At 36.7% G+C, this 17,335-nt stretch overlaps 8 protein-coding genes across 8 annotated transcripts; 6 read left to right on the forward strand and 2 right to left on the reverse strand.

The window, feature by feature from the left end:
* Positions 1-2: 2 nt before the first annotated feature.
* Positions 3-1,212, reverse strand: SPOG_03655 (uncharacterized protein). The gene is made up of 4 exons (XM_013165919.1): positions 1,063-1,212; positions 839-998; positions 724-787; positions 3-681 (listed from the first exon to the last, which is right to left on the reverse strand). Exons 2-4 carry the CDS (start codon positions 944-946, stop codon positions 443-445), a joined length of 411 nt encoding a protein of 136 aa, XP_013021373.1. The 5' UTR covers positions 947-998; positions 1,063-1,212; the 3' UTR covers positions 3-442.
* A 1,260-nt stretch (positions 1,213-2,472) lies between these two features.
* On the forward strand, positions 2,473-4,291 carry SPOG_03656 (histone H4). The gene has a single exon (XM_013165920.1). The coding sequence runs from the start codon at positions 2,702-2,704 to the stop codon at positions 4,205-4,207; it is 1,506 nt and encodes a 501-aa protein (XP_013021374.1). The 5' UTR covers positions 2,473-2,701; the 3' UTR covers positions 4,208-4,291.
* Positions 4,292-4,537: 246 nt separating this feature from the next.
* On the forward strand, positions 4,538-7,243 carry SPOG_03657 (striatin). The gene is made up of 3 exons (XM_013165921.1): positions 4,538-4,796; positions 4,833-5,056; positions 5,105-7,243. The coding sequence occupies exons 1-3, from the start codon at positions 4,638-4,640 to the stop codon at positions 6,555-6,557; spliced, it is 1,836 nt and encodes a 611-aa protein (XP_013021375.1). The 5' UTR covers positions 4,538-4,637; the 3' UTR covers positions 6,558-7,243.
* A 409-nt stretch (positions 7,244-7,652) lies between these two features.
* Positions 7,653-8,759, forward strand: SPOG_03658 (uncharacterized protein). The gene has a single exon (XM_013165922.1). The coding sequence runs from the start codon at positions 7,679-7,681 to the stop codon at positions 8,465-8,467; it is 789 nt and encodes a 262-aa protein (XP_013021376.1). The 5' UTR covers positions 7,653-7,678; the 3' UTR covers positions 8,468-8,759.
* On the reverse strand, positions 8,706-10,467 carry SPOG_03659 (thioredoxin peroxidase). Its single transcript, XM_013165923.1, has one exon. The coding sequence runs from the start codon at positions 10,351-10,353 to the stop codon at positions 9,757-9,759; it is 597 nt and encodes a 198-aa protein (XP_013021377.1). The 5' UTR covers positions 10,354-10,467; the 3' UTR covers positions 8,706-9,756.
* A 596-nt stretch (positions 10,468-11,063) lies between these two features.
* On the forward strand, positions 11,064-12,317 carry SPOG_03660 (CDC50 domain-containing protein; the record flags this gene model as incomplete). The annotated part of the gene is made up of 2 exons (XM_013165924.1): positions 11,064-11,134; positions 11,192-12,317. 2 exons carry the CDS (start codon positions 11,064-11,066, stop codon positions 12,315-12,317), a joined length of 1,197 nt encoding a protein of 398 aa, XP_013021378.1.
* An 827-nt stretch (positions 12,318-13,144) lies between these two features.
* SPOG_03661 (cytoplasmic asparagine-tRNA ligase Nrs1) lies at positions 13,145-15,113 on the forward strand. The gene has a single exon (XM_013165925.1). It carries the CDS (start codon positions 13,170-13,172, stop codon positions 14,874-14,876), a length of 1,707 nt encoding a protein of 568 aa, XP_013021379.1. The 5' UTR covers positions 13,145-13,169; the 3' UTR covers positions 14,877-15,113.
* Positions 15,114-15,449: 336 nt separating this feature from the next.
* Positions 15,450-17,209, forward strand: SPOG_03662 (meiotically upregulated Mug184; the record flags this gene model as incomplete). The annotated part of the gene is made up of 2 exons (XM_013165926.1): positions 15,450-15,499; positions 15,550-17,209. The coding sequence occupies 2 exons, from the start codon at positions 15,450-15,452 to the stop codon at positions 17,207-17,209; spliced, it is 1,710 nt and encodes a 569-aa protein (XP_013021380.1).
* Positions 17,210-17,335: the final 126 nt, after the last annotated feature.

The raw sequence follows: 17,335 nt of genomic DNA on the forward strand, positions 1-17,335 counted from the left end.
GAAGCACGGTAAAAATAAGGTCATTCTTAAGTTATGTTATTGCGCATTAACGAGATGAAGCATAATCTAAAATTATGATACATGATGATAATTTGGTGGAAATGGATTCATGAATATAATAGTAGTATAAAGATCATTTTGAGTGAAGCTCTGTTAATAGGAGTGTGATATTGAGTAACATTAATTGTATCCTTAGAGTCATTCCGTTATATGGCGTCGTCGAGTTTATGATTCTATAACTGAGTAACGCATCTTAGCATCCAGTATTGAGCACGGAAATAAAAGAAAAAAATAGAAATTGACGCCTAAGAATGATGCATAAAAGCGTAACTTGTACATTCATTCGTTTTACAAGGCTTCAACTTGTATCTCTTCACTCTTAGATTACCAAAACCCCTCTTATGTATATGGCACATCTATTGTGGGGATGAAATCACCTCAATTAAGAGTTCTGAAGCAAAAACATTTGTAGAGAGACATCTGTTACATCAGGGTCGAAATAATCGGTTAAAAATTTCGAGTTCACCAAAGGCTTTCCTTTGTATAATAGTCGAAGCGAAGGAACCACAGTATTCAGCTGAGGGGCAAGAGATTCTTTTAAATCTAAGACAGTGCTTTGTGTAGATATTTCGGCACTGGCAGAGACCACTGGAGGACGCACAGTCTTGGCAAGGATACGTACTACGAAAGCGTTAAAAATCATGCGAGGAATAAACAGCCTACCTTTTTTCTCTTCCTGTTCGAATTTCTTCTTGGGAAATGGAGTCTTTGGTATGCCTATAGGGGTCTAAAATATATAGTATAAGAATCAATCCAAAACGAGAAATAGTAAACATACTGAAAGAGCCGAGCTGTTGATTTTATCAGCAGGAATTCTATCTGGATGCTTTCTTGGATTTTTGGAAAGCTCCTCTATAAAAGATCTAACAATTTGAACTTGAGACATGGTGTGTGGTGTTCCAAAAAGGTAAGGATGACTCGCTGACTATAGTGGAAAACTAAGTGTAAGGAAACTCTGTCTCAAATTTAAAAAATATTGAAATCTATAGCTAGTTTTATTACCTTTTCTTTCATAAAATAATGTGATAAGTTTGAAGGGAGTTTTCTTTGTTTTGGTTTTACCTTGCTCAATAAGCCGTTCACCTATCTATCTGATGTCCAGAAAGTGATCGTTTTATTCTGGAAGGATCATACTGATTGTTGGTATTCGTTTTTCCTTTTTTTTTTTTGTTTTTTTTTTTAAATCCGCCATCGACGTCCTACGCAATTGTACCCTAATTTATTTTTCTTTTGTCTCATAAGAAAAACTATGAAACTATGAAACCAAACGGAAGCACAATAGTTGGCCAACTCCACTCCGCTGCCTTTTGCGATATATGACCAACCTCTTCGGGAGGAAGGAAAGTAGAAGAATTATGGAGAAATGAAAATCGTTTTCTCCACTTTTGAAATATTTTTAATCTTGTCTCAGTTGATAGCAACGCTGGTTAAAGCCTTTTCATACGTGAGCAATATTGATCATTGAACTTATAGCCTTCTGAGCAACCTAGAGAAAAATACCATGTTTAATGATCTAACTAATGTGATATCTAATTTCAAATCTGATATCTTTTTATACTAAATCTCATGAAACAAAAATTAACGAATGAGAAGATTATCCTATTGTTATTCTCAATATCTATACAAGCGAAAGGACGATGTAAACACTTGATTATTTACCTGTCGAGTAACAAGGTGACATGGTTCCTTTGTATTGCTACTTATGTACTCTTGAATATTTAATTGTTGTTACTTTGGTATAACCAAAATAAACAATGGAAAGGAATATGGCATCGGTTTTTTTAGTAAATATCAAAAGAGATGAAACGAAGAACTAATTTAAAATACATTTTCTAATATCAAAGCTCATGGTATCCAACGCCATGTAATAGAGTCAAAAATTGCGACACACACATAAAACTCATCTCAAGAAAGAAAGAAAGGAATACCGAAATTTTGTATTTCTATGTAATAAAAATCTTAGACAAACATAATCAAAAGCGGTTTGGTATTATCTATTTGCTTCTTTCATACACTTGTTTATATGGTAAACGAAGTATCACGAGTACAATGTGAGAGATCATTTATACACACGTTCAGGTTTCTTTGTAAATAAGAGGTTAAGCTAGCTGTATAATCCTTAGAGTCTTCGAACTTATCAATATGAATATACGGATGAAAATTGGAGTCAAAGAGCGTATGAATTGTTTAAATAGGCACCACTTCAATGCGAATCAATCGGATAATAGCATCCTATTTGCTTCGTTTTTCCTACTTTCAGCCTTTTTTTTAGGGATTTTTTTTTAATTATTTCTATGAGAAAAAAGACATACTTTTATGCAATTCATCCTGCATACTTTTGTCTAGCTCTATCATTTTATTTCTAATATAATATAATTTTCAATTGTTATGTTTTCCATTAGTAAAGAGCAGGCCATGTTCCAAACATATCTTCCTACTTTGAATTTTCCATGCAGTCTTTACACCTCATTTTTATAAACCATGAATACTGGAAATGTCCAGAGTGAAAACTTTCGGTTTGTTTTAGCTTTTCTTCTGTCTTGAAGAATAAAAAAATAAAGAAATACTACTATCAACTTTATACGAATCTAGATAGACTGTGCATAATTTTTGTAACCGGTTTGTTGTCCATATTCTCAAAATGAATAACCCCGGATTGGAAACACCAATTCGAAGTACGTCTTTTAATCACTTAATGGGTACTTTGTCCCAAAAAAAACTCTTTACGCCTTCTAGAAATCGAACTAGTTTGTCATCTGCTCAGAGAACTGTGACACCACACAAGCAACGAGCTTTGGCCAGAAAAAGTGCTCTCCATAGAAGGAAGAGTAACATTCCTTCTAATAAAACACCGCGAGACATACTTAGGGTATTGAGTCGTGCTTTGGCAAAGCAGCCAATTCCCTCTCCAGCCGAAACCAGCGGTGGCAGCTCCCAAAAGAAGCGCCGTAGGACATCTTCCACTATGCCAATAGCTCCTCCATCTAGGAATAGCTTATCCAGAAGATCTTCGGAATATGGAGAAGGTAGAGTTGATGCAGAAGAGGCTGACTTGACTGTACAATCCATTGAAGCACCACGGCGCTACTCTGCGCGAATGAGTGACATATTTACTCCAGATTCTCGAAGATTTAGCAACATTCAGAATCCATATGCTTTTTCCAAGTCTTTGGAAACCGGTTATAATCATGTGCAAGAGAGTGCTTTGAGTAATTCTCCCGACCAGCTTTTAGACGTTGGAGATGATATTCCTGTTTTTCGTCTTCCATTGAGTGATTATGAAACAGCTGATGCTGAAGAAGAAACACCTTCTACGCAGAGAGCAAATACAAACTTGAACCAGTACCAAAGCCCTATATTTACACTAAACTCTGACCTTCTTGAGAACGAGGCTTCCTTTTCCAAAGAATCGGTCGAAGGCCGTCATTCCATACACAATCCCTCAATCACTGAACCCCGGTTTCAGGAAGGTGAGGAAAGGCTTTCAAAAAATGCGGGTGACGAATCTCCTACACCTAGAGCATTTGCAGAACATGATAGCATTCAAGAAATGGAAGAGCAGCAAGTTCCCGATGCTGAATCCCATGAAATAGATGAAATGCAAGGAAATACCTCACCAATCTCGGAACCTGTACTAGAAGACAGTTTGAAACAGCAGCACATACCTGATGTTGAACCCTTGGGAAGAAATGAAATGCAAGGAAATACCTCACCAATCTCGGAACCTGTACTAGCTGATCTTACTGAAGAAGATCCCCCAGTTAACGAAGAAATTAATATACTTGAACAAAATATAAACTTGCTTGACAAAGATGGTTTCAAGAAGCCAAAACGGAGATCCCGTAAATCTTCTTCAGCAACTTTACCTGATTCGAACTTACGAAAATTAGCAAACGCCTATTCAAGAAAAAATATTTCATCAAGTGTCATTGAAGAGCTCTCATCAGTATCTGAGCATTTTTTCAAGCAGGTCGCAGAGGATTTGTCAGCTTACGCAGATCATGCACATAGAAAGACCATTGAAACTGATGATGTTTGTTTACTATTGAAACGGCAAAGGAAGATACAGGACAAGGTTTCTCTTATGGCTCTTCAACGCTCCTATTTATCTAGGGAAATTAGACCTTTGCCGTCTAGAAAGCGCTAATGTCCCAAATTTATGAATTTATTTTTAATGTTAGTTAGCTTTTGTATATTATGATATTTTATTTTTTCCCTTAGAAAATTGCACCTCACAACAATTGAATCATAACTCGTTTTATTTAGATATTTAAGCTATATAGAGAGAGCATTCAGAACGGTGGACTTATTCTTACTCAATTGATTAAGATCGGTATATGAACGTTCTTGGCTGCACTCAAATATATGTTTTATATAAGAAGCAAATTATTTCTATTTTTTTTTGAGTTCTATTAATATATTTACAAAATACGAAAGAAATCCTATGTCAATAATATTTATCCCCAATTGATATTGTGTATAGTCGTAACTTTCCTCCAGTTTGCTTACCGCCCGAGTAATTCAAAAAATATAGAACAGGTAATTCAGCCTTTTCAATACCTGCGAATTTCGTTAATATGAAATCCCTTCATCCATTTAAACGGCAGGATGAAAATTTAGCAGATAGGAATCCTGATATGTACACCTTGCAAGGTGTCATTCAATACTTACAGTACGAAGCATTCAAAAATGAAAGAGACAAAAATCTATGGGAAATTGAAAAGACAGAACTTAAGGTATATATAGATGAAATAATTTGTATTAATTATTAGGTTCGAATTGCCCATCTTGAAAGAGAAAAAGCAAAGTTGGAACAGTGGAATAGTTTTCAGCAAAGACGAAATGAAATGTTAGAGAAGGCTCTAAATCAGGTTCACAAAAACAAAAACATTTCGTTGGATAAACTATACCCTCCTATTCCAGATTTTAACGTTACTGGTGCTACGGAATCCAAGTCTGATGCATGCTTGCTCAAAAGCAGAGATTTCATCAAAAAGTAAGGAATCAGATTACTTCTTATTTTACAGTGCTGACAGACATTTAGATCTCTTCAGGAAATTGTATATTTAACAAACTTCCAGCCAAATATTCGCTGGAATACTTTACAAGAGCAAGCGATTTCTAATTCCCAGGAAACTAATTTGAGTACTTTCAGTTCGGCGAATAATGCTCAAGATTCCTTTTTAAAGAAGGAGATGATCCTTAATGATGCTACTGATGAAGATTACACACCAAATGATAATAACAATAAGCCTATGTCTGATGATATAATAAGTGATGATTTCCTTGAAGATGAAATAATGACTCCAGCTCCTCCTTCTTCTGGTGACTCGTATTCTGCAAAGACGCCGAAGGTAATAAAACGCTCTTCTGCAAATACCTCGTTGTCCGAAGCTTTAAACGCTAGTCAAGACGCGATGACTAAATTAGATATCAACGAGGAATCTCAAGTCAAGGATAAGTCTTTGGAGAAAAATGACGATTGGAAACTGGCGTATGAAATCATTAATCCTGCCGAGGTTACCCGCTGTATCACGCACGAACCCTTACCAGGAAGCGCACCTAGTTTTGCTTCCGGTACTGACGATGGAATTATTTATATATGGACTCTTTCTAAGAAGTCATCTGAACATATTGTCAATGAATTGTCTCCCCACTTAACTTATTATGGTCACAAGGGTCCCGTCTTAAGCTTATGTGTGCCCAAAGCTACTCACCATATATTTAGCGGAGGTCATGATGGAACAATTAGATGCTGGAAATTGCCTGCTATTTCTTCAATTGAACCGCTTTCAAAGCCTATGACAGAAGCCACAGTGTTTTTGGGTCATGAAGATTGTGTATGGGAACTTTTATGCTTAGAGAAGAAAGAGAAAAATCCGATACTTTTATCTCTATCTTCTGACAATACGGTTCGTGGTTGGAAATATACCGGAGAACAACTGTTCGTTATTAGAGAACAGAACAAACAACCGTTGTCTATGTGCGTTATCGGCGATCAGTTAGCAATTGCATGGAATGATGGTTATGTTCGTCTTTACGAGGTGGAGACGCAAGATCAGGTCGACGAATTTCTTATAGCAGGAGACTCTACCCTTGGAGACCCTGCAATTAGAGATTGCGTTAATAAAATCATTGCCAAGCAAGAACCCGCTCCATGTCTGTATTCACTTCACGAAAACGGTATTATACGAGTTTATGATTTGAAGAAAAGAGAATGTATATGCGAAAAAGGCGTAGATAACTTCGCTTTGACTGGTATTTCGTTCGCATCTCATGCACCACGACTGGCTGTGGTTAGTGCTGTTGGTAATGTCTATCTCTACAGTCAGGACGATCGCCTTTCTCCACTGTCTGGGCCATACAATTCCAAAAATAGTCTTAGTGGAAACGATAATTTTGATATTCTATGGCTTAATAATTCCGTGAATGATAAACAATTTTTGGTGATCGGTGGTAAAGAACGAATTCAGGCATATAGCCGACCTTTAATTTGAAGCTTTCTGAATTGACATAACAATGTTGGCATTATTAGATTTCCCAAGCGGAAGAATACAAAAGAACTCTGTAAGCTTTATTATCTATTGGAAATTTGCCCACATAATCAAATGTGTTCAGAGTGATTGTTCCATAAAGGCGTTTTATATCAGTTAAAGTTAAGATTTATTGGGAGCAACGAGGTTGAAAGATTCCGCTTGCGAAATTTGATTAATGACACTAGCGCGAGATCTTTCAGCCCTTGAATTGATAAAGTGTTGCTACAAGAATTAAATTCATAATGGAATACAGCTCTTTACTCTGTAAACCTTCGCTTTGAAAACTTAGTTGAAGGCCTTATTACGAAAATCCTAGACCTTAATTAAGGTATATACTTATTTGGAAATTGTCGACATGAAATATGGAAGCTTTTAGCTCTGATGTTGAGTTTCTTGATCCACGATTTTAAAAAATCTCAAAAGACAGCAAGTATATCCAAACATCAACATGCAAAATCGAACAAGGATGATATAGACACAATAAGTTAGTTTCTGATTTAGAAATACGTTATATTATAAATTTAGAACAGAAAACAGGAAAATAGTTATAGGAAATTATGCAAACCATAGCAAGGTTAAAGTGTTACGGGAGAAATCTCACACGTTATGAGAATGTAAATCGAGTGGAAGTAGTAAGTACAAGTTCAAAATTGTCTATTGGAATTGGACGTTTACTACGTAGAAGGATAGTATTACGTCTAGCGATCTGATTAACTAAAAGAAACGACTAAGAATCAATTTTATTTAGCCTGATCAGTCAAATCTTCTGATCCGAGGATTTCGACTGTCAACACACATATATATATATTGTTCTGTATATTTGCCATCGTAAAAGGCTTCTCTAATTAATAAGAATGATCACGAATTGTAAATTTTCATCGGAGTTTCTGCATTCAAAGAGAAATTTGCATTTTCAATTTTTTGTTTACTTATTATCAAGCACAATTTTTTAAGCTTATGAATATTAACTGCTATTAGCTAATATTCCATTCTTATAACGGATCGTTATATTATGAATGCTAACGAGGGATTCCATTATGACAATACATTTTCACTGTTGGTACATAAACTAACAACGTACAATGTTGACAATAGCGGGTCTCGTAATAGTGTGCTTAGCTTGGGTTCAACAAGCTGTTTGTACAGAACACAATGCTAAAGGCCTCATAGATATCAATTATGACCGTTTACCAGTGGATTACCAAGTGATTTTACGACAACACACTGATGATACCAGCTTCCGTCTCAACGCTTCTACCCATCAGCTTAGCGCTTACGACTATTTAACCAAGTCAGAAGGTAGGACCGAAGATGGTGACAGAGCTCTATGCTTACTCATGACAGGAGTCGATGATATTGACTGTTACTTATTTCATGACTCCAAAGCTAAATCAATGAAGTCTAACACACCCCGCAACGAAGCATTAGCTACTAAAGTCACTTTATTACTTCATATTCTGCTCACGGAGTGGGAGTGGCCCAGCAGCTTTATTGAAAGCTATCCCTATCCATTTATGTTCGGGGGTAGTATTTCACTAGTACATTTCCTCTACAACAATGGTCAGCGTATAAAGTTTGGATCATATGGAGGGATTTCAAACTGTGAGGATGAGTGTTGCGAATTATGGAATTGCAGGAAAACTCATCAGTCCATCCCAATTCTACCTTTGGAACGTTACGAGGAAACATGCCAGAATCAATGCAAAGATGATGAGAAGATACAAACATGGAACTTGGAAGTTAGCGGCATTAATATCAAGGGTAAAGTACGTGACAGTAGTACTTACAGACCTAATAGTTTGCAAGCTTACTTAGCCAAACAAGACGAATGTTGTCCAGGATGCACAAATTTTTTTAAACCATTTTTTTGAAAGAGCTAACTGTAATCTGTTTGATTCCGAGCTCACAAAACTCTGCATTGTATTTTCAAGTATTTTGTTTATATAAGATATTATGCGGTAATCCTTTAAGCTTATGTCTATTGAATATAAAATCTAATATTAGAAAATATCAAAAATGGTCCATAGTATTATTATGTTATCGAAGTATCCTCTTATGACAGCAATCTGAATATGATTTTTCTGATGGAACTACGAGTAAATACAGTTGGGTAACTATATGAAACGGGCGCTGAGAATATCCCCAACTCGATAGTAAAAACGAGATATTAATGAATTCATTAAATAAATAATTTAAATAGTGTAATCGAACCATTATGATGCTGTTGTTGTCAAGTAAAAAAGGTAGCTTCAAAGTGGTTCATTGTTAAAGCGACTCAAAAATTGGACAAGAAAGTAACTAAAACGATCAAATTATCATTAAAATGATTGAACATACAATTGCAAAGAGCATTAATATATTCGGTAATGTAAGAAATCGTGCCTGTTTTGTTCCTTCTAAAATAGCAGCTAAAAATAAATATAGACAAGTACGAATAGTACAATTGTCATTGTCGCTTTTGCGTATAACTTCCACACATATTGGGTATTCATTATACTATGGTCCATAGCGGATTGGGTTCTCAGAAAAGATTGAGATTATATACCTGGTTCCTGTGCATAAGAGTAAGCAATTATTGAGCCAAAACATTGCATCTTCCATTTCTCAGTAACAAAAGAAGTACCAGAAACCGGTTACTGGAGACTAGTGTTTTGTTGTATCCCTTAAACACTCCAGGTAGATGCCAGCAGAGTGTGAAAAACAAAGGCACCAGTGAGTTCATGTGCGGTTTGAGGGATATAAATCCTATAAGGAGAGAATTGATGATTCGACAGTTCTTACGATTAGCTTGAGCAGTTTATGTATCGTTAGCGATCAGAAAACAGCTTGATTAGTAACTGTCTTCAATTTATTCACACAATACAATGAGTAAGACCAATTTATTCAATTGCATGAGTGCATAATTGATTATTATTTGTAATGCTTGGAAAACGTACAATCGAGTGAGTGCGCATGTAAAGCGGAAATGATAATTTAAAGTCTCTAAGTATAAACGTGAATAGTATAATCATGTGGAAAATGCGGCTAAGTGAAATCTTATTTCTTTTTTCATATCTAGAAATAAAATGTATACGGGAATTGTATTCATATCACTGACAAGCAACATATCGGGCCTTTAAGTGAAAACAATTCTAGGACCTAAATCCTAAAATGCGCCGCTTTAAGCATTAGATCCAGTAACAACTTGAAAGACTTTATCAACACTGTCGAGAGGTGAGATATCAATTTCTTTGACAAGACATTTTCCTGACCCCTTTTCGAAAATCCAATGGCTACGAAATAATTTTCCATCTGGTTTTCTCGCACCTAAACGTTCGATTAAAAGACCTTCAGGGTCAGAAAGCAGGTCATAAGGAAACTCTTGCTTTGTTTTGAAACTCTTTTGGGATTTGCAAGAATCGAAAGATACACCGAAGACTTCATAGTCAGCGGCTTGGATTTGGGGATAATTATCGCGAAAACCACAACCTTGCTTTGTACAACCTGGCGTACTAGCTCTTGGATAAGCAAAAATGACAAGTCCGCGAGATTTTACTAGTTCAGAAAGTTTTACTGGGACTTCATCTTGATTTAGAAGAGTAAGATCAGGAATCAAGTCGCCCACATCAATACTTTGTTCTAGTTCGTTTGCAGGTGAAGCAGTTGTGTCAGAAGAAGTCTCTGTTTTCTCAGGCTTGGCAACTCCCTGAACATTAGAAGGATCCTTAGAATTCAACCTTGAAGAACGTCTGGGAGTAGATGCAGTGTACTCGGACATTGTAATCAACAAAAAAGAAAAAAACGTAGTGGGAAAAGTTCAAAGTCGATTACCACTAACAATGTGTGTGTAATTGGGTTCGTCATAAATGCAGATATATAATGTTATTATACAACAACTAGTCCGAAACAACATTACCAACCAAATCGTTTCAAAAGTAAAGTATAAAAGCTGTTTAAAGACGTATGTTTGATGTTGACTAAAAATGGCTTGGTTTGGTAGAAAGTCGTTTTCAAGCACCAGCTTTGAAATCCACTACTTTGGTGGAAGCCAATGTCAGTACTAAATAAAAGGAAAGGTCTGAAACAGTATTACCTTTTCGTTGTCAGCGCTTCAAGCCCAAAACCCCAAAACCCCAAAATTCCGAATTGTCTGTTTTGTTTATTAGTGTACCATTGTTATTATACATTAAGCCATTTAATGTATACATACGTTATGTGGAACCAGCTTTAGGTATTTGAAGGAAACTCGTTAAATACTAACTCACTGTTTATTAGGAAGAACTTGATAACAAGAACCACAGTTCTAAAGGGCATTGTTCAGTGAGTAATTTCCGAGAAAATCCGCTTCCCCAGTGGATTCCTTTTCTCTTACTTATCATAAAGAACTCCATTCTTGTTTGAATTGAGGTTTTTGTTCTTAAAACGTGAACACTGACGAGATTTTTGTAAATCTTATTCGGGGGTTTTTTCTTTTTTGGAGAAGTCGTTATGTCGGAGTCTGTACAAGAGAGCAACATTGACCATTCTGTTGATCAAACTAAAAAGAAATCTCGTGCACCGTAAGTCAGAATGGCCTATAAGTGATCTTGGATGAACTAACCAGTGATGAATTTTAGCCCAAATACCTCGTTTCGTCAACAGCGAATAAAATCATGGCAGCCTCTATTAACACCAAAAACGGTTCTTCCTTTGTTTTTCATATTGGGTATCATTTTTGGTCCATTAGGAGGTGGCTTATTATATGCGAGTTCTACTGTGCAAGAATTAGTCGTTGATTATACCGCATGCGAGTCATCTGCTAATTATGATACGTTTACAGAAATTCCGTTAAAAAAATATAAGGCAGCTTTTGATTATTCCTCAAGTTCAAAAGCTAAAACTCCGCCGTTATGGAAACTATCTACTACGCACGATGATGATCTGGATTTGGATATCAAGGTCTGCAACGTTCGTTTTACTGTTCCATCGTTGATGAAAGCGCCTATTTTCCTTTATTATCGCTTAACCAATTTCTATCAAAATCATCGCCGTTATGCAAAAAGCTTGGATGAAAAACAAATACGTGGATATGCTCAAGATGCCAATGATGTAAAATCGTCTGGGTGTTATCCATTAGAGGTGAATGAACACGGAAAGCCTTATTACCCTTGTGGTCTTATAGCCAATTCGTTATTTAACGACTCTTTTTCATCGTTGAATCAGGTTACTAACAATGAAACAACATCAAATACTTACAAGCTTAGCTCAAAAAATATTGCCTGGTCTTCTGATGCTAGCCGGTTCAAGAAAACTCTTTACAAGCCCGAGGATGTTGTGCCTCCTCCAAATTGGGTCTTGAGATACCCCAATGGATATACGGATGATAACATGCCTGATTTGTCTTCCATGGAGGAATTACAGGTTTGGATGAGAACAGCTGGATTACCAACATTTAGCAAACTGGCAAAACGTAATGACAAAGATCATTTAACACCAGGAACTTATGAGATTAGTATCGGGCTTCATTTTCCTGTCAAAGAATACGATGGAACCAAATCCATAGTACTCACCACTCGCTCTGCTTTAGGCGGTAAAAATCCTTTTCTCGGGATTGCTTATATTGTCGTGAGTGTTGTAAGTGTAGTTTTGGGTACATTGTTTACATTGCGACATTTCATCAGACCTAGAAAATTGGCAGATCATCGCTACCTGAATTGGGATTCTGAAGATAATAATATTGCTCCTCGTTTGGGTGGACTGTAATTCCCTTCATTCCTCTTCCCCGTTTCTTTTACCAACGGTCATTTCTCTTGTCACTTATTTATTTTTATCACAGAGATAAGGCTATAAAACCTTTTATTGATTTCTACAACCTCCAAACTTGCCAGTTTCTTGCTGTATAATAGTCCGATGTGCCTAATTAATGGGTGTTTGATGTTCAATTGGTTTTTTCCTTTTTCCTTGAACATAAAAAAAGAGAAAATGCTCCCTCATTGACTTCTGTGTATGTTTTTTGCCCTTTGTCGGCATTTAACGAAAATGTTTTTAGGTTTCATTTTTTTAAGCCAATTTTTATTTTTTTTTCCTTTCATTAAATGCATACTATTTTGTATGAGATAATTAAAGGAGTACACTGTGCTGCTCTCTCAACTCACTTTTCCGTATGAGTTTGGTTTGTATTCAAGACGTGATTTCGAAGTTTTTGAAGCCAATGATAGAATCGTTGTTCTTTCAAATATGTTGTTTTAGACAAGCAAAGCATATTCACTAAACACTGTTTCTTACAACACATTTTGTTTACCTTTTGTAAAACCACGGGGTTTTTTTTTTACGCAACCAATCGAAACCTTCCCATCATTGATCACAGCTGAAAAGCGATTTTATCAGTCGTTGTCAGCAGTATAACCTGTTTATAAACATACTTTTTTTTCTAAATACCTAAAATTGTAAAATTCAATCATTTCTACTCTGACCCTAATATGATATTTTCAACAAATAACCTCTCTTTTATAATATCGGAGATTGCATTATAAGATAGACTCAAAGCGGACGCTATCCAAGCCAACAGAACTTGCGAAGAACCAAACGCGACATTTATATACCACTGTAGCGAGAATGTCGGGGATCGAAAAGGATATGGCAGAAATGAAAATTAAACCTGAGGCTTTCGTCTATGTTGACGAGAGTTCTGGCAACGATGAGGCCGGTAAAGGAACAGAAAGTGAACCTTTCAAAACTGCCATCCGTGGTTTAGAACTAAATGGTGATTGTAGTATTATGATCCGCAAAGACTCTTCTTCTCAATACGAACCCATTGGTACCAACGCGTTAAAGAAAGCTAAAAAGGGAGTTGAACAAGCTGCCCGGAAAAAGTCTAAGGCTGCAGAAACTGAAAAGACAGCCGCTGCCAAGGCCATTGCTGCTAAAGAAGCTGAGGCCAAGCGTTTGGATGCTGCTTCTAAAATCGTTTTGGAAGAGCCCAAGGATGTTCCTGAAGCTAAGAAGATTATCATTGAAGATAGCACCCAATACCGTGAGAAGCGAGTTGTTGTCAACGGTTGGGTTCATCGTATGCGCAATCAAAAAGGTATTATTTTTATTGTTTTGCGTGATGGTACTGGCTATTTACAGTCCGTCTTTACCGGTAAGGTCTGTGAAAAGGCTTCTTATGATTTCATCAATTTGGGCCCTGAATCTACCATCGCTTTGTATGGTGTTATTAAGGAGTTGCCCGAAGGAAAGTCTGCCCCCGGCAATCATGAACTTGTCGTCGATTACTACAAGGTCCTTCATGCTGCTCCTACTGGGGAGGAAGCCTTCACAAACCGTTTGAATGCCGAAGCAGAACCCTCTTATTTGCTTGATCAGCGTCATCTTGTTATTCGCGGTGAAACTGCTTCTGCTGTTCTTAAGGTCCGTGCTCGTGTCTTACGTGCTATGCGTGATACTTTTGAGGATCTTCGTATGACTGAAGTTACACCTCCTTGTATGGTTCAAACACAAGTTGAGGGTGGTGCCACTCTTTTCGGCTTTAATTACTATGGCCAAAACGCTTACTTGACTCAATCTAGTCAGTTATATTTGGAAGCTGCCCTTCCAGCTTTGGGTAATGTTTACTGCGTTCAAGAAAGTTTCCGTGCTGAGAAGTCTCTTACTAGACGCCATCTTTCAGAATTTACACATGTTGAAGCTGAGATGCCTTTCCTTAATTTCCAAGAGTATTTAGAACTTCTTGAAGAATTTATCTGCCAGACCATTGATCGAGTCCTTGACGACCCAGTTGCTGCTCCTTTGATCCAACAATTAAATCCTGGCTTTGAAAAACCTTCTAGACCTTTTATGCGTCTTCCCTATGAAGATGCTATCAAATATTTGAATGAGCACAACATCTTGACTCCAGAAGGTGAACATCATAAGTTTGGTGACGATATAGCTGAAGCTGCTGAGCGTAAAATGACTGACCAAATTAACCGTCCTATTTTCCTGACTCATTTCCCTGTTGAAATCAAATCCTTCTACATGAAGCGTGTCGATGATCATCCACGTCTCACCGAAAGCGTAGACTGTTTGATGCCTAACGTCGGTGAAATCGTTGGTGGAAGCATGAGAATTTTTGACATGGAAGAACTTTTGGCTGCTTATAAACGTGAAGGTATCGACCCTAGCCCTTACTATTGGTTCACCGAACAACGCAAATATGGTACCACAGAGCACGGCGGTTTCGGTTTAGGACTTGAACGCTTCCTTGCTTGGATGTGCAACCGTTATACTGTTCGTGAATGTTGCTTATTCCCTCGCTTTACTGAACGTTGCAAGCCTTAAACGTAAAAGTTGATTACGTCGTGTTTGTAGATGTTATTTTAGATTATGGGATTCAGTGCTTCTTAAAGTTTGGTATTGCATATTTAACTCAACGTAAGTTATAAAAAATTAGGAGATTTTGAACTATTTTCAATAAAACTTTTGACTGAAATGGTACAAAAAGACCACATTGTCAGTAAACTGAATATATCTTTAAAATTATTGAAATAACTGCTTTTTCATAAAACTGGTGACACAGGACTGTTCAAAGGTATCTGAAAGATGTGGGGTCCAATAAAGAGATTTGAACAGCATATACCTTAGTCTTTCTATCTTTCTTTTTTTCTAGTAGATGATTCCCTAATACTAAAACAGAGCCAAAATGAACGAGCATTCACATAACAGTTGAACGGTTATGCTATCGAAAAGACTGCTATATCGTTAAACTTGAAACAAATTGGGGTTTTATTATTATTATTATTTTTCTTTAAAGAGAAAATAGCTAAATAAGACCCCATAAACAGCTGCTCTGTTTCATTCGCAAACCACCTTCTATATAGAACTCAAGGTATCCTGCGTTTTCTTTTATCCTGCATGCCCTCGAAAGCAGAGTTTGACATAAAAGCAGACTATTATTCCATTTTGTAGGTATTTCTTCATTTTTTTGTTTTAAAAAATATTAACTTTATGGCAGAGAAGTGTCAAAAAATGCAACAGCACAGGAAGTCCGCAAACAATATCTAGCACTTGCATTCAAATACCATCCCGATCGAAATTACGGAAATGAATCTACAGCTGCTAAGAAATTCCAAAAAGTACAAACTGCTTATGATGTGTTAAAGGACGTATCAAAACGACGAGTATACGATTCGCATTACTCTTCCAATTCCAAAACTGCAAGAGGCTTCAAGTCGAAAGACTCCTTTCGCAGCTCATTTTCTAGTCGAAAGACTAGCGCGTATGCTGCGTATCATGAGGCGAACAAGGATGAACGCTATAAACAAGACTCTGGAAAGAGACGTGAAAAGAACAAACACGAAAAACGATCCAGCGGAAATGATACTAGACTAAAATCTTCTGAATATTTATTCAACGGAGATACGTTTTCTAAATATGATCCCCAGTCGGGGATTGGGATTCGTATTAAGCTGCCTTCAACTAAAATGAGAAATCAAGAGGCTAATATACCTATATTTAACGGAAAGTTGGATTTTGATTTCAAAAATCCAAGATCCAATTTTCCTAACTCAGACATGGAGACCAATTCACAAGGATCTTTCGAATGGAAACCTAATGATGGTCAATCTTACAAAATGGGTGATAAAAAATCACAGACAAGATCAAAAGGAAATAAGCAGAGATATACGAATGCATCAAGTAGCACAAATGAGCAGTTCTTGTTCAATCACTTCGACCTTTCAACCAAAATTAATCCGTTCGACCTTTCTTTGGACCAAAAATCGAAGAAATTCTCTGGACCCCCTTTCCAAAAGCAGACGAATGGAATTGGGGGAATTCCTGAAAAAAGCACATTTTCCTTTACTCCTCACAGTACCACAAGCTCTTCTATTTCTGGTCCTTCTAATAATAATATTGTTCAAGAGAATACGATTCCATCAATTAATTTGGATTCGACGAAGGTCTCAAATTCACGAGCATCGTATTCTTCCAATGACTTGCCTCACAATGTTCATAATCTGAAGGAAGCTTCAGATTGTCGTTTCGAATCTAACGGTAGCAATTACACCAGCTTTCATATTCCAAAGACGCAAGGAAAATATTCTGGCCGTGGATTTATGTCTTCTCCCCAAAGTACAGATTTAACTGAACAGTGGTCGAAAAAGCAACTTGGACAAACCAAATTAAACCCGATTTTGGGCCAAGAAATAGCGAAAGAACAAAGGACCAGTTATGATATAACAACGTATTCCAGACTTAATGCGTCTTCTAATTTTGAGAATATTCCATCCTTCTCATTCAATGTTAATCCAAAGCCTGCTAGCAAAGAATCAAGCAGCAAGTGTAAAGAGTTTTCTTCGACTAACACTACCTTTGGACATTTAGAAAGCAGCATCATTGAAAGCCGTAATAATACCGTTAGTGATTTACCACTCTTTTCTTCTTTTTCTATCGAGAATAAAATGAATATGACGGATGTCACCGATCCTAAACTAAAAAAGCCGAATCCCAGTATCGGATTTTCGCAGAGTGGAGATGCCAAAAGGAATGTAATGGATGATTTATGCGCCAAATTCGAGTCTATTGATGATTTTGTCTCTCCTGATACCACCCAGCATTCATTGCCACGAATTCTACATCGTCCTCGTAATATAAAAAGAGAAAAACGAAGCTAAAGTTATTTAATGCAATATGAAAAATTTCTAGAGACGTTGTTCTTTTCGTTAATCATTCTTAGAAGGTGAATACATTACACATGTAATGGACATGTTCCAAAGGCAGCTCGCTATACTTAAGCTCAG

The sequence above is a fragment of the Schizosaccharomyces cryophilus genome (assembly GCF_000004155.1).
Source record: "Schizosaccharomyces cryophilus OY26 unplaced genomic scaffold supercont4.1, whole genome shotgun sequence".
NCBI lineage: Eukaryota > Fungi > Ascomycota > Schizosaccharomycetes > Schizosaccharomycetales > Schizosaccharomycetaceae > Schizosaccharomyces > Schizosaccharomyces cryophilus.

What these genes read in the sequence shown, in the direction of transcription:
- SPOG_03656 (XM_013165920.1), top strand. Translation starts at nt 2,702, where the DNA reads ATGAATAACCCCGGATTGGAAACACCAATTCGAAGTACGTCTTTTAAT.
- SPOG_03661 (XM_013165925.1), top strand. Translation starts at nt 13,170, where the DNA reads ATGTCGGGGATCGAAAAGGATATGGCAGAAATGAAAATTAAACCTGAG.
- SPOG_03659 (XM_013165923.1), bottom strand. Translation starts at nt 10,353, where the DNA reads ATGTCCGAGTACACTGCATCTACTCCCAGACGTTCTTCAAGGTTGAAT.
- SPOG_03658 (XM_013165922.1), top strand. Translation starts at nt 7,679, where the DNA reads ATGTTGACAATAGCGGGTCTCGTAATAGTGTGCTTAGCTTGGGTTCAA.
- SPOG_03655 (XM_013165919.1), bottom strand. Translation starts at nt 946, where the DNA reads ATGTCTCAAGTTCAAATTGTTAGATCTTTTATAGAGGAGCTTTCCAAA. An exon ending in TCAACAGCTCGGCTCTTTCA is followed by an intron (nt 788 to 838) that starts GTATGTTTACTA and finishes TATATATTTTAG; the next exon opens with ACCCCTATAGGCATACCAAA. An exon ending in CGAACAGGAAGAGAAAAAAG is followed by an intron (nt 682 to 723) that starts GTAGGCTGTTTA and finishes ACGCTTTCGTAG; the next exon opens with TACGTATCCTTGCCAAGACT.
- SPOG_03657 (XM_013165921.1), top strand. Translation starts at nt 4,638, where the DNA reads ATGAAATCCCTTCATCCATTTAAACGGCAGGATGAAAATTTAGCAGAT. An exon ending in TTGAAAAGACAGAACTTAAG is followed by an intron (nt 4,797 to 4,832) that starts GTATATATAGAT and finishes ATTAATTATTAG; the next exon opens with GTTCGAATTGCCCATCTTGA. An exon ending in AGCAGAGATTTCATCAAAAA is followed by an intron (nt 5,057 to 5,104) that starts GTAAGGAATCAG and finishes ACAGACATTTAG; the next exon opens with ATCTCTTCAGGAAATTGTAT.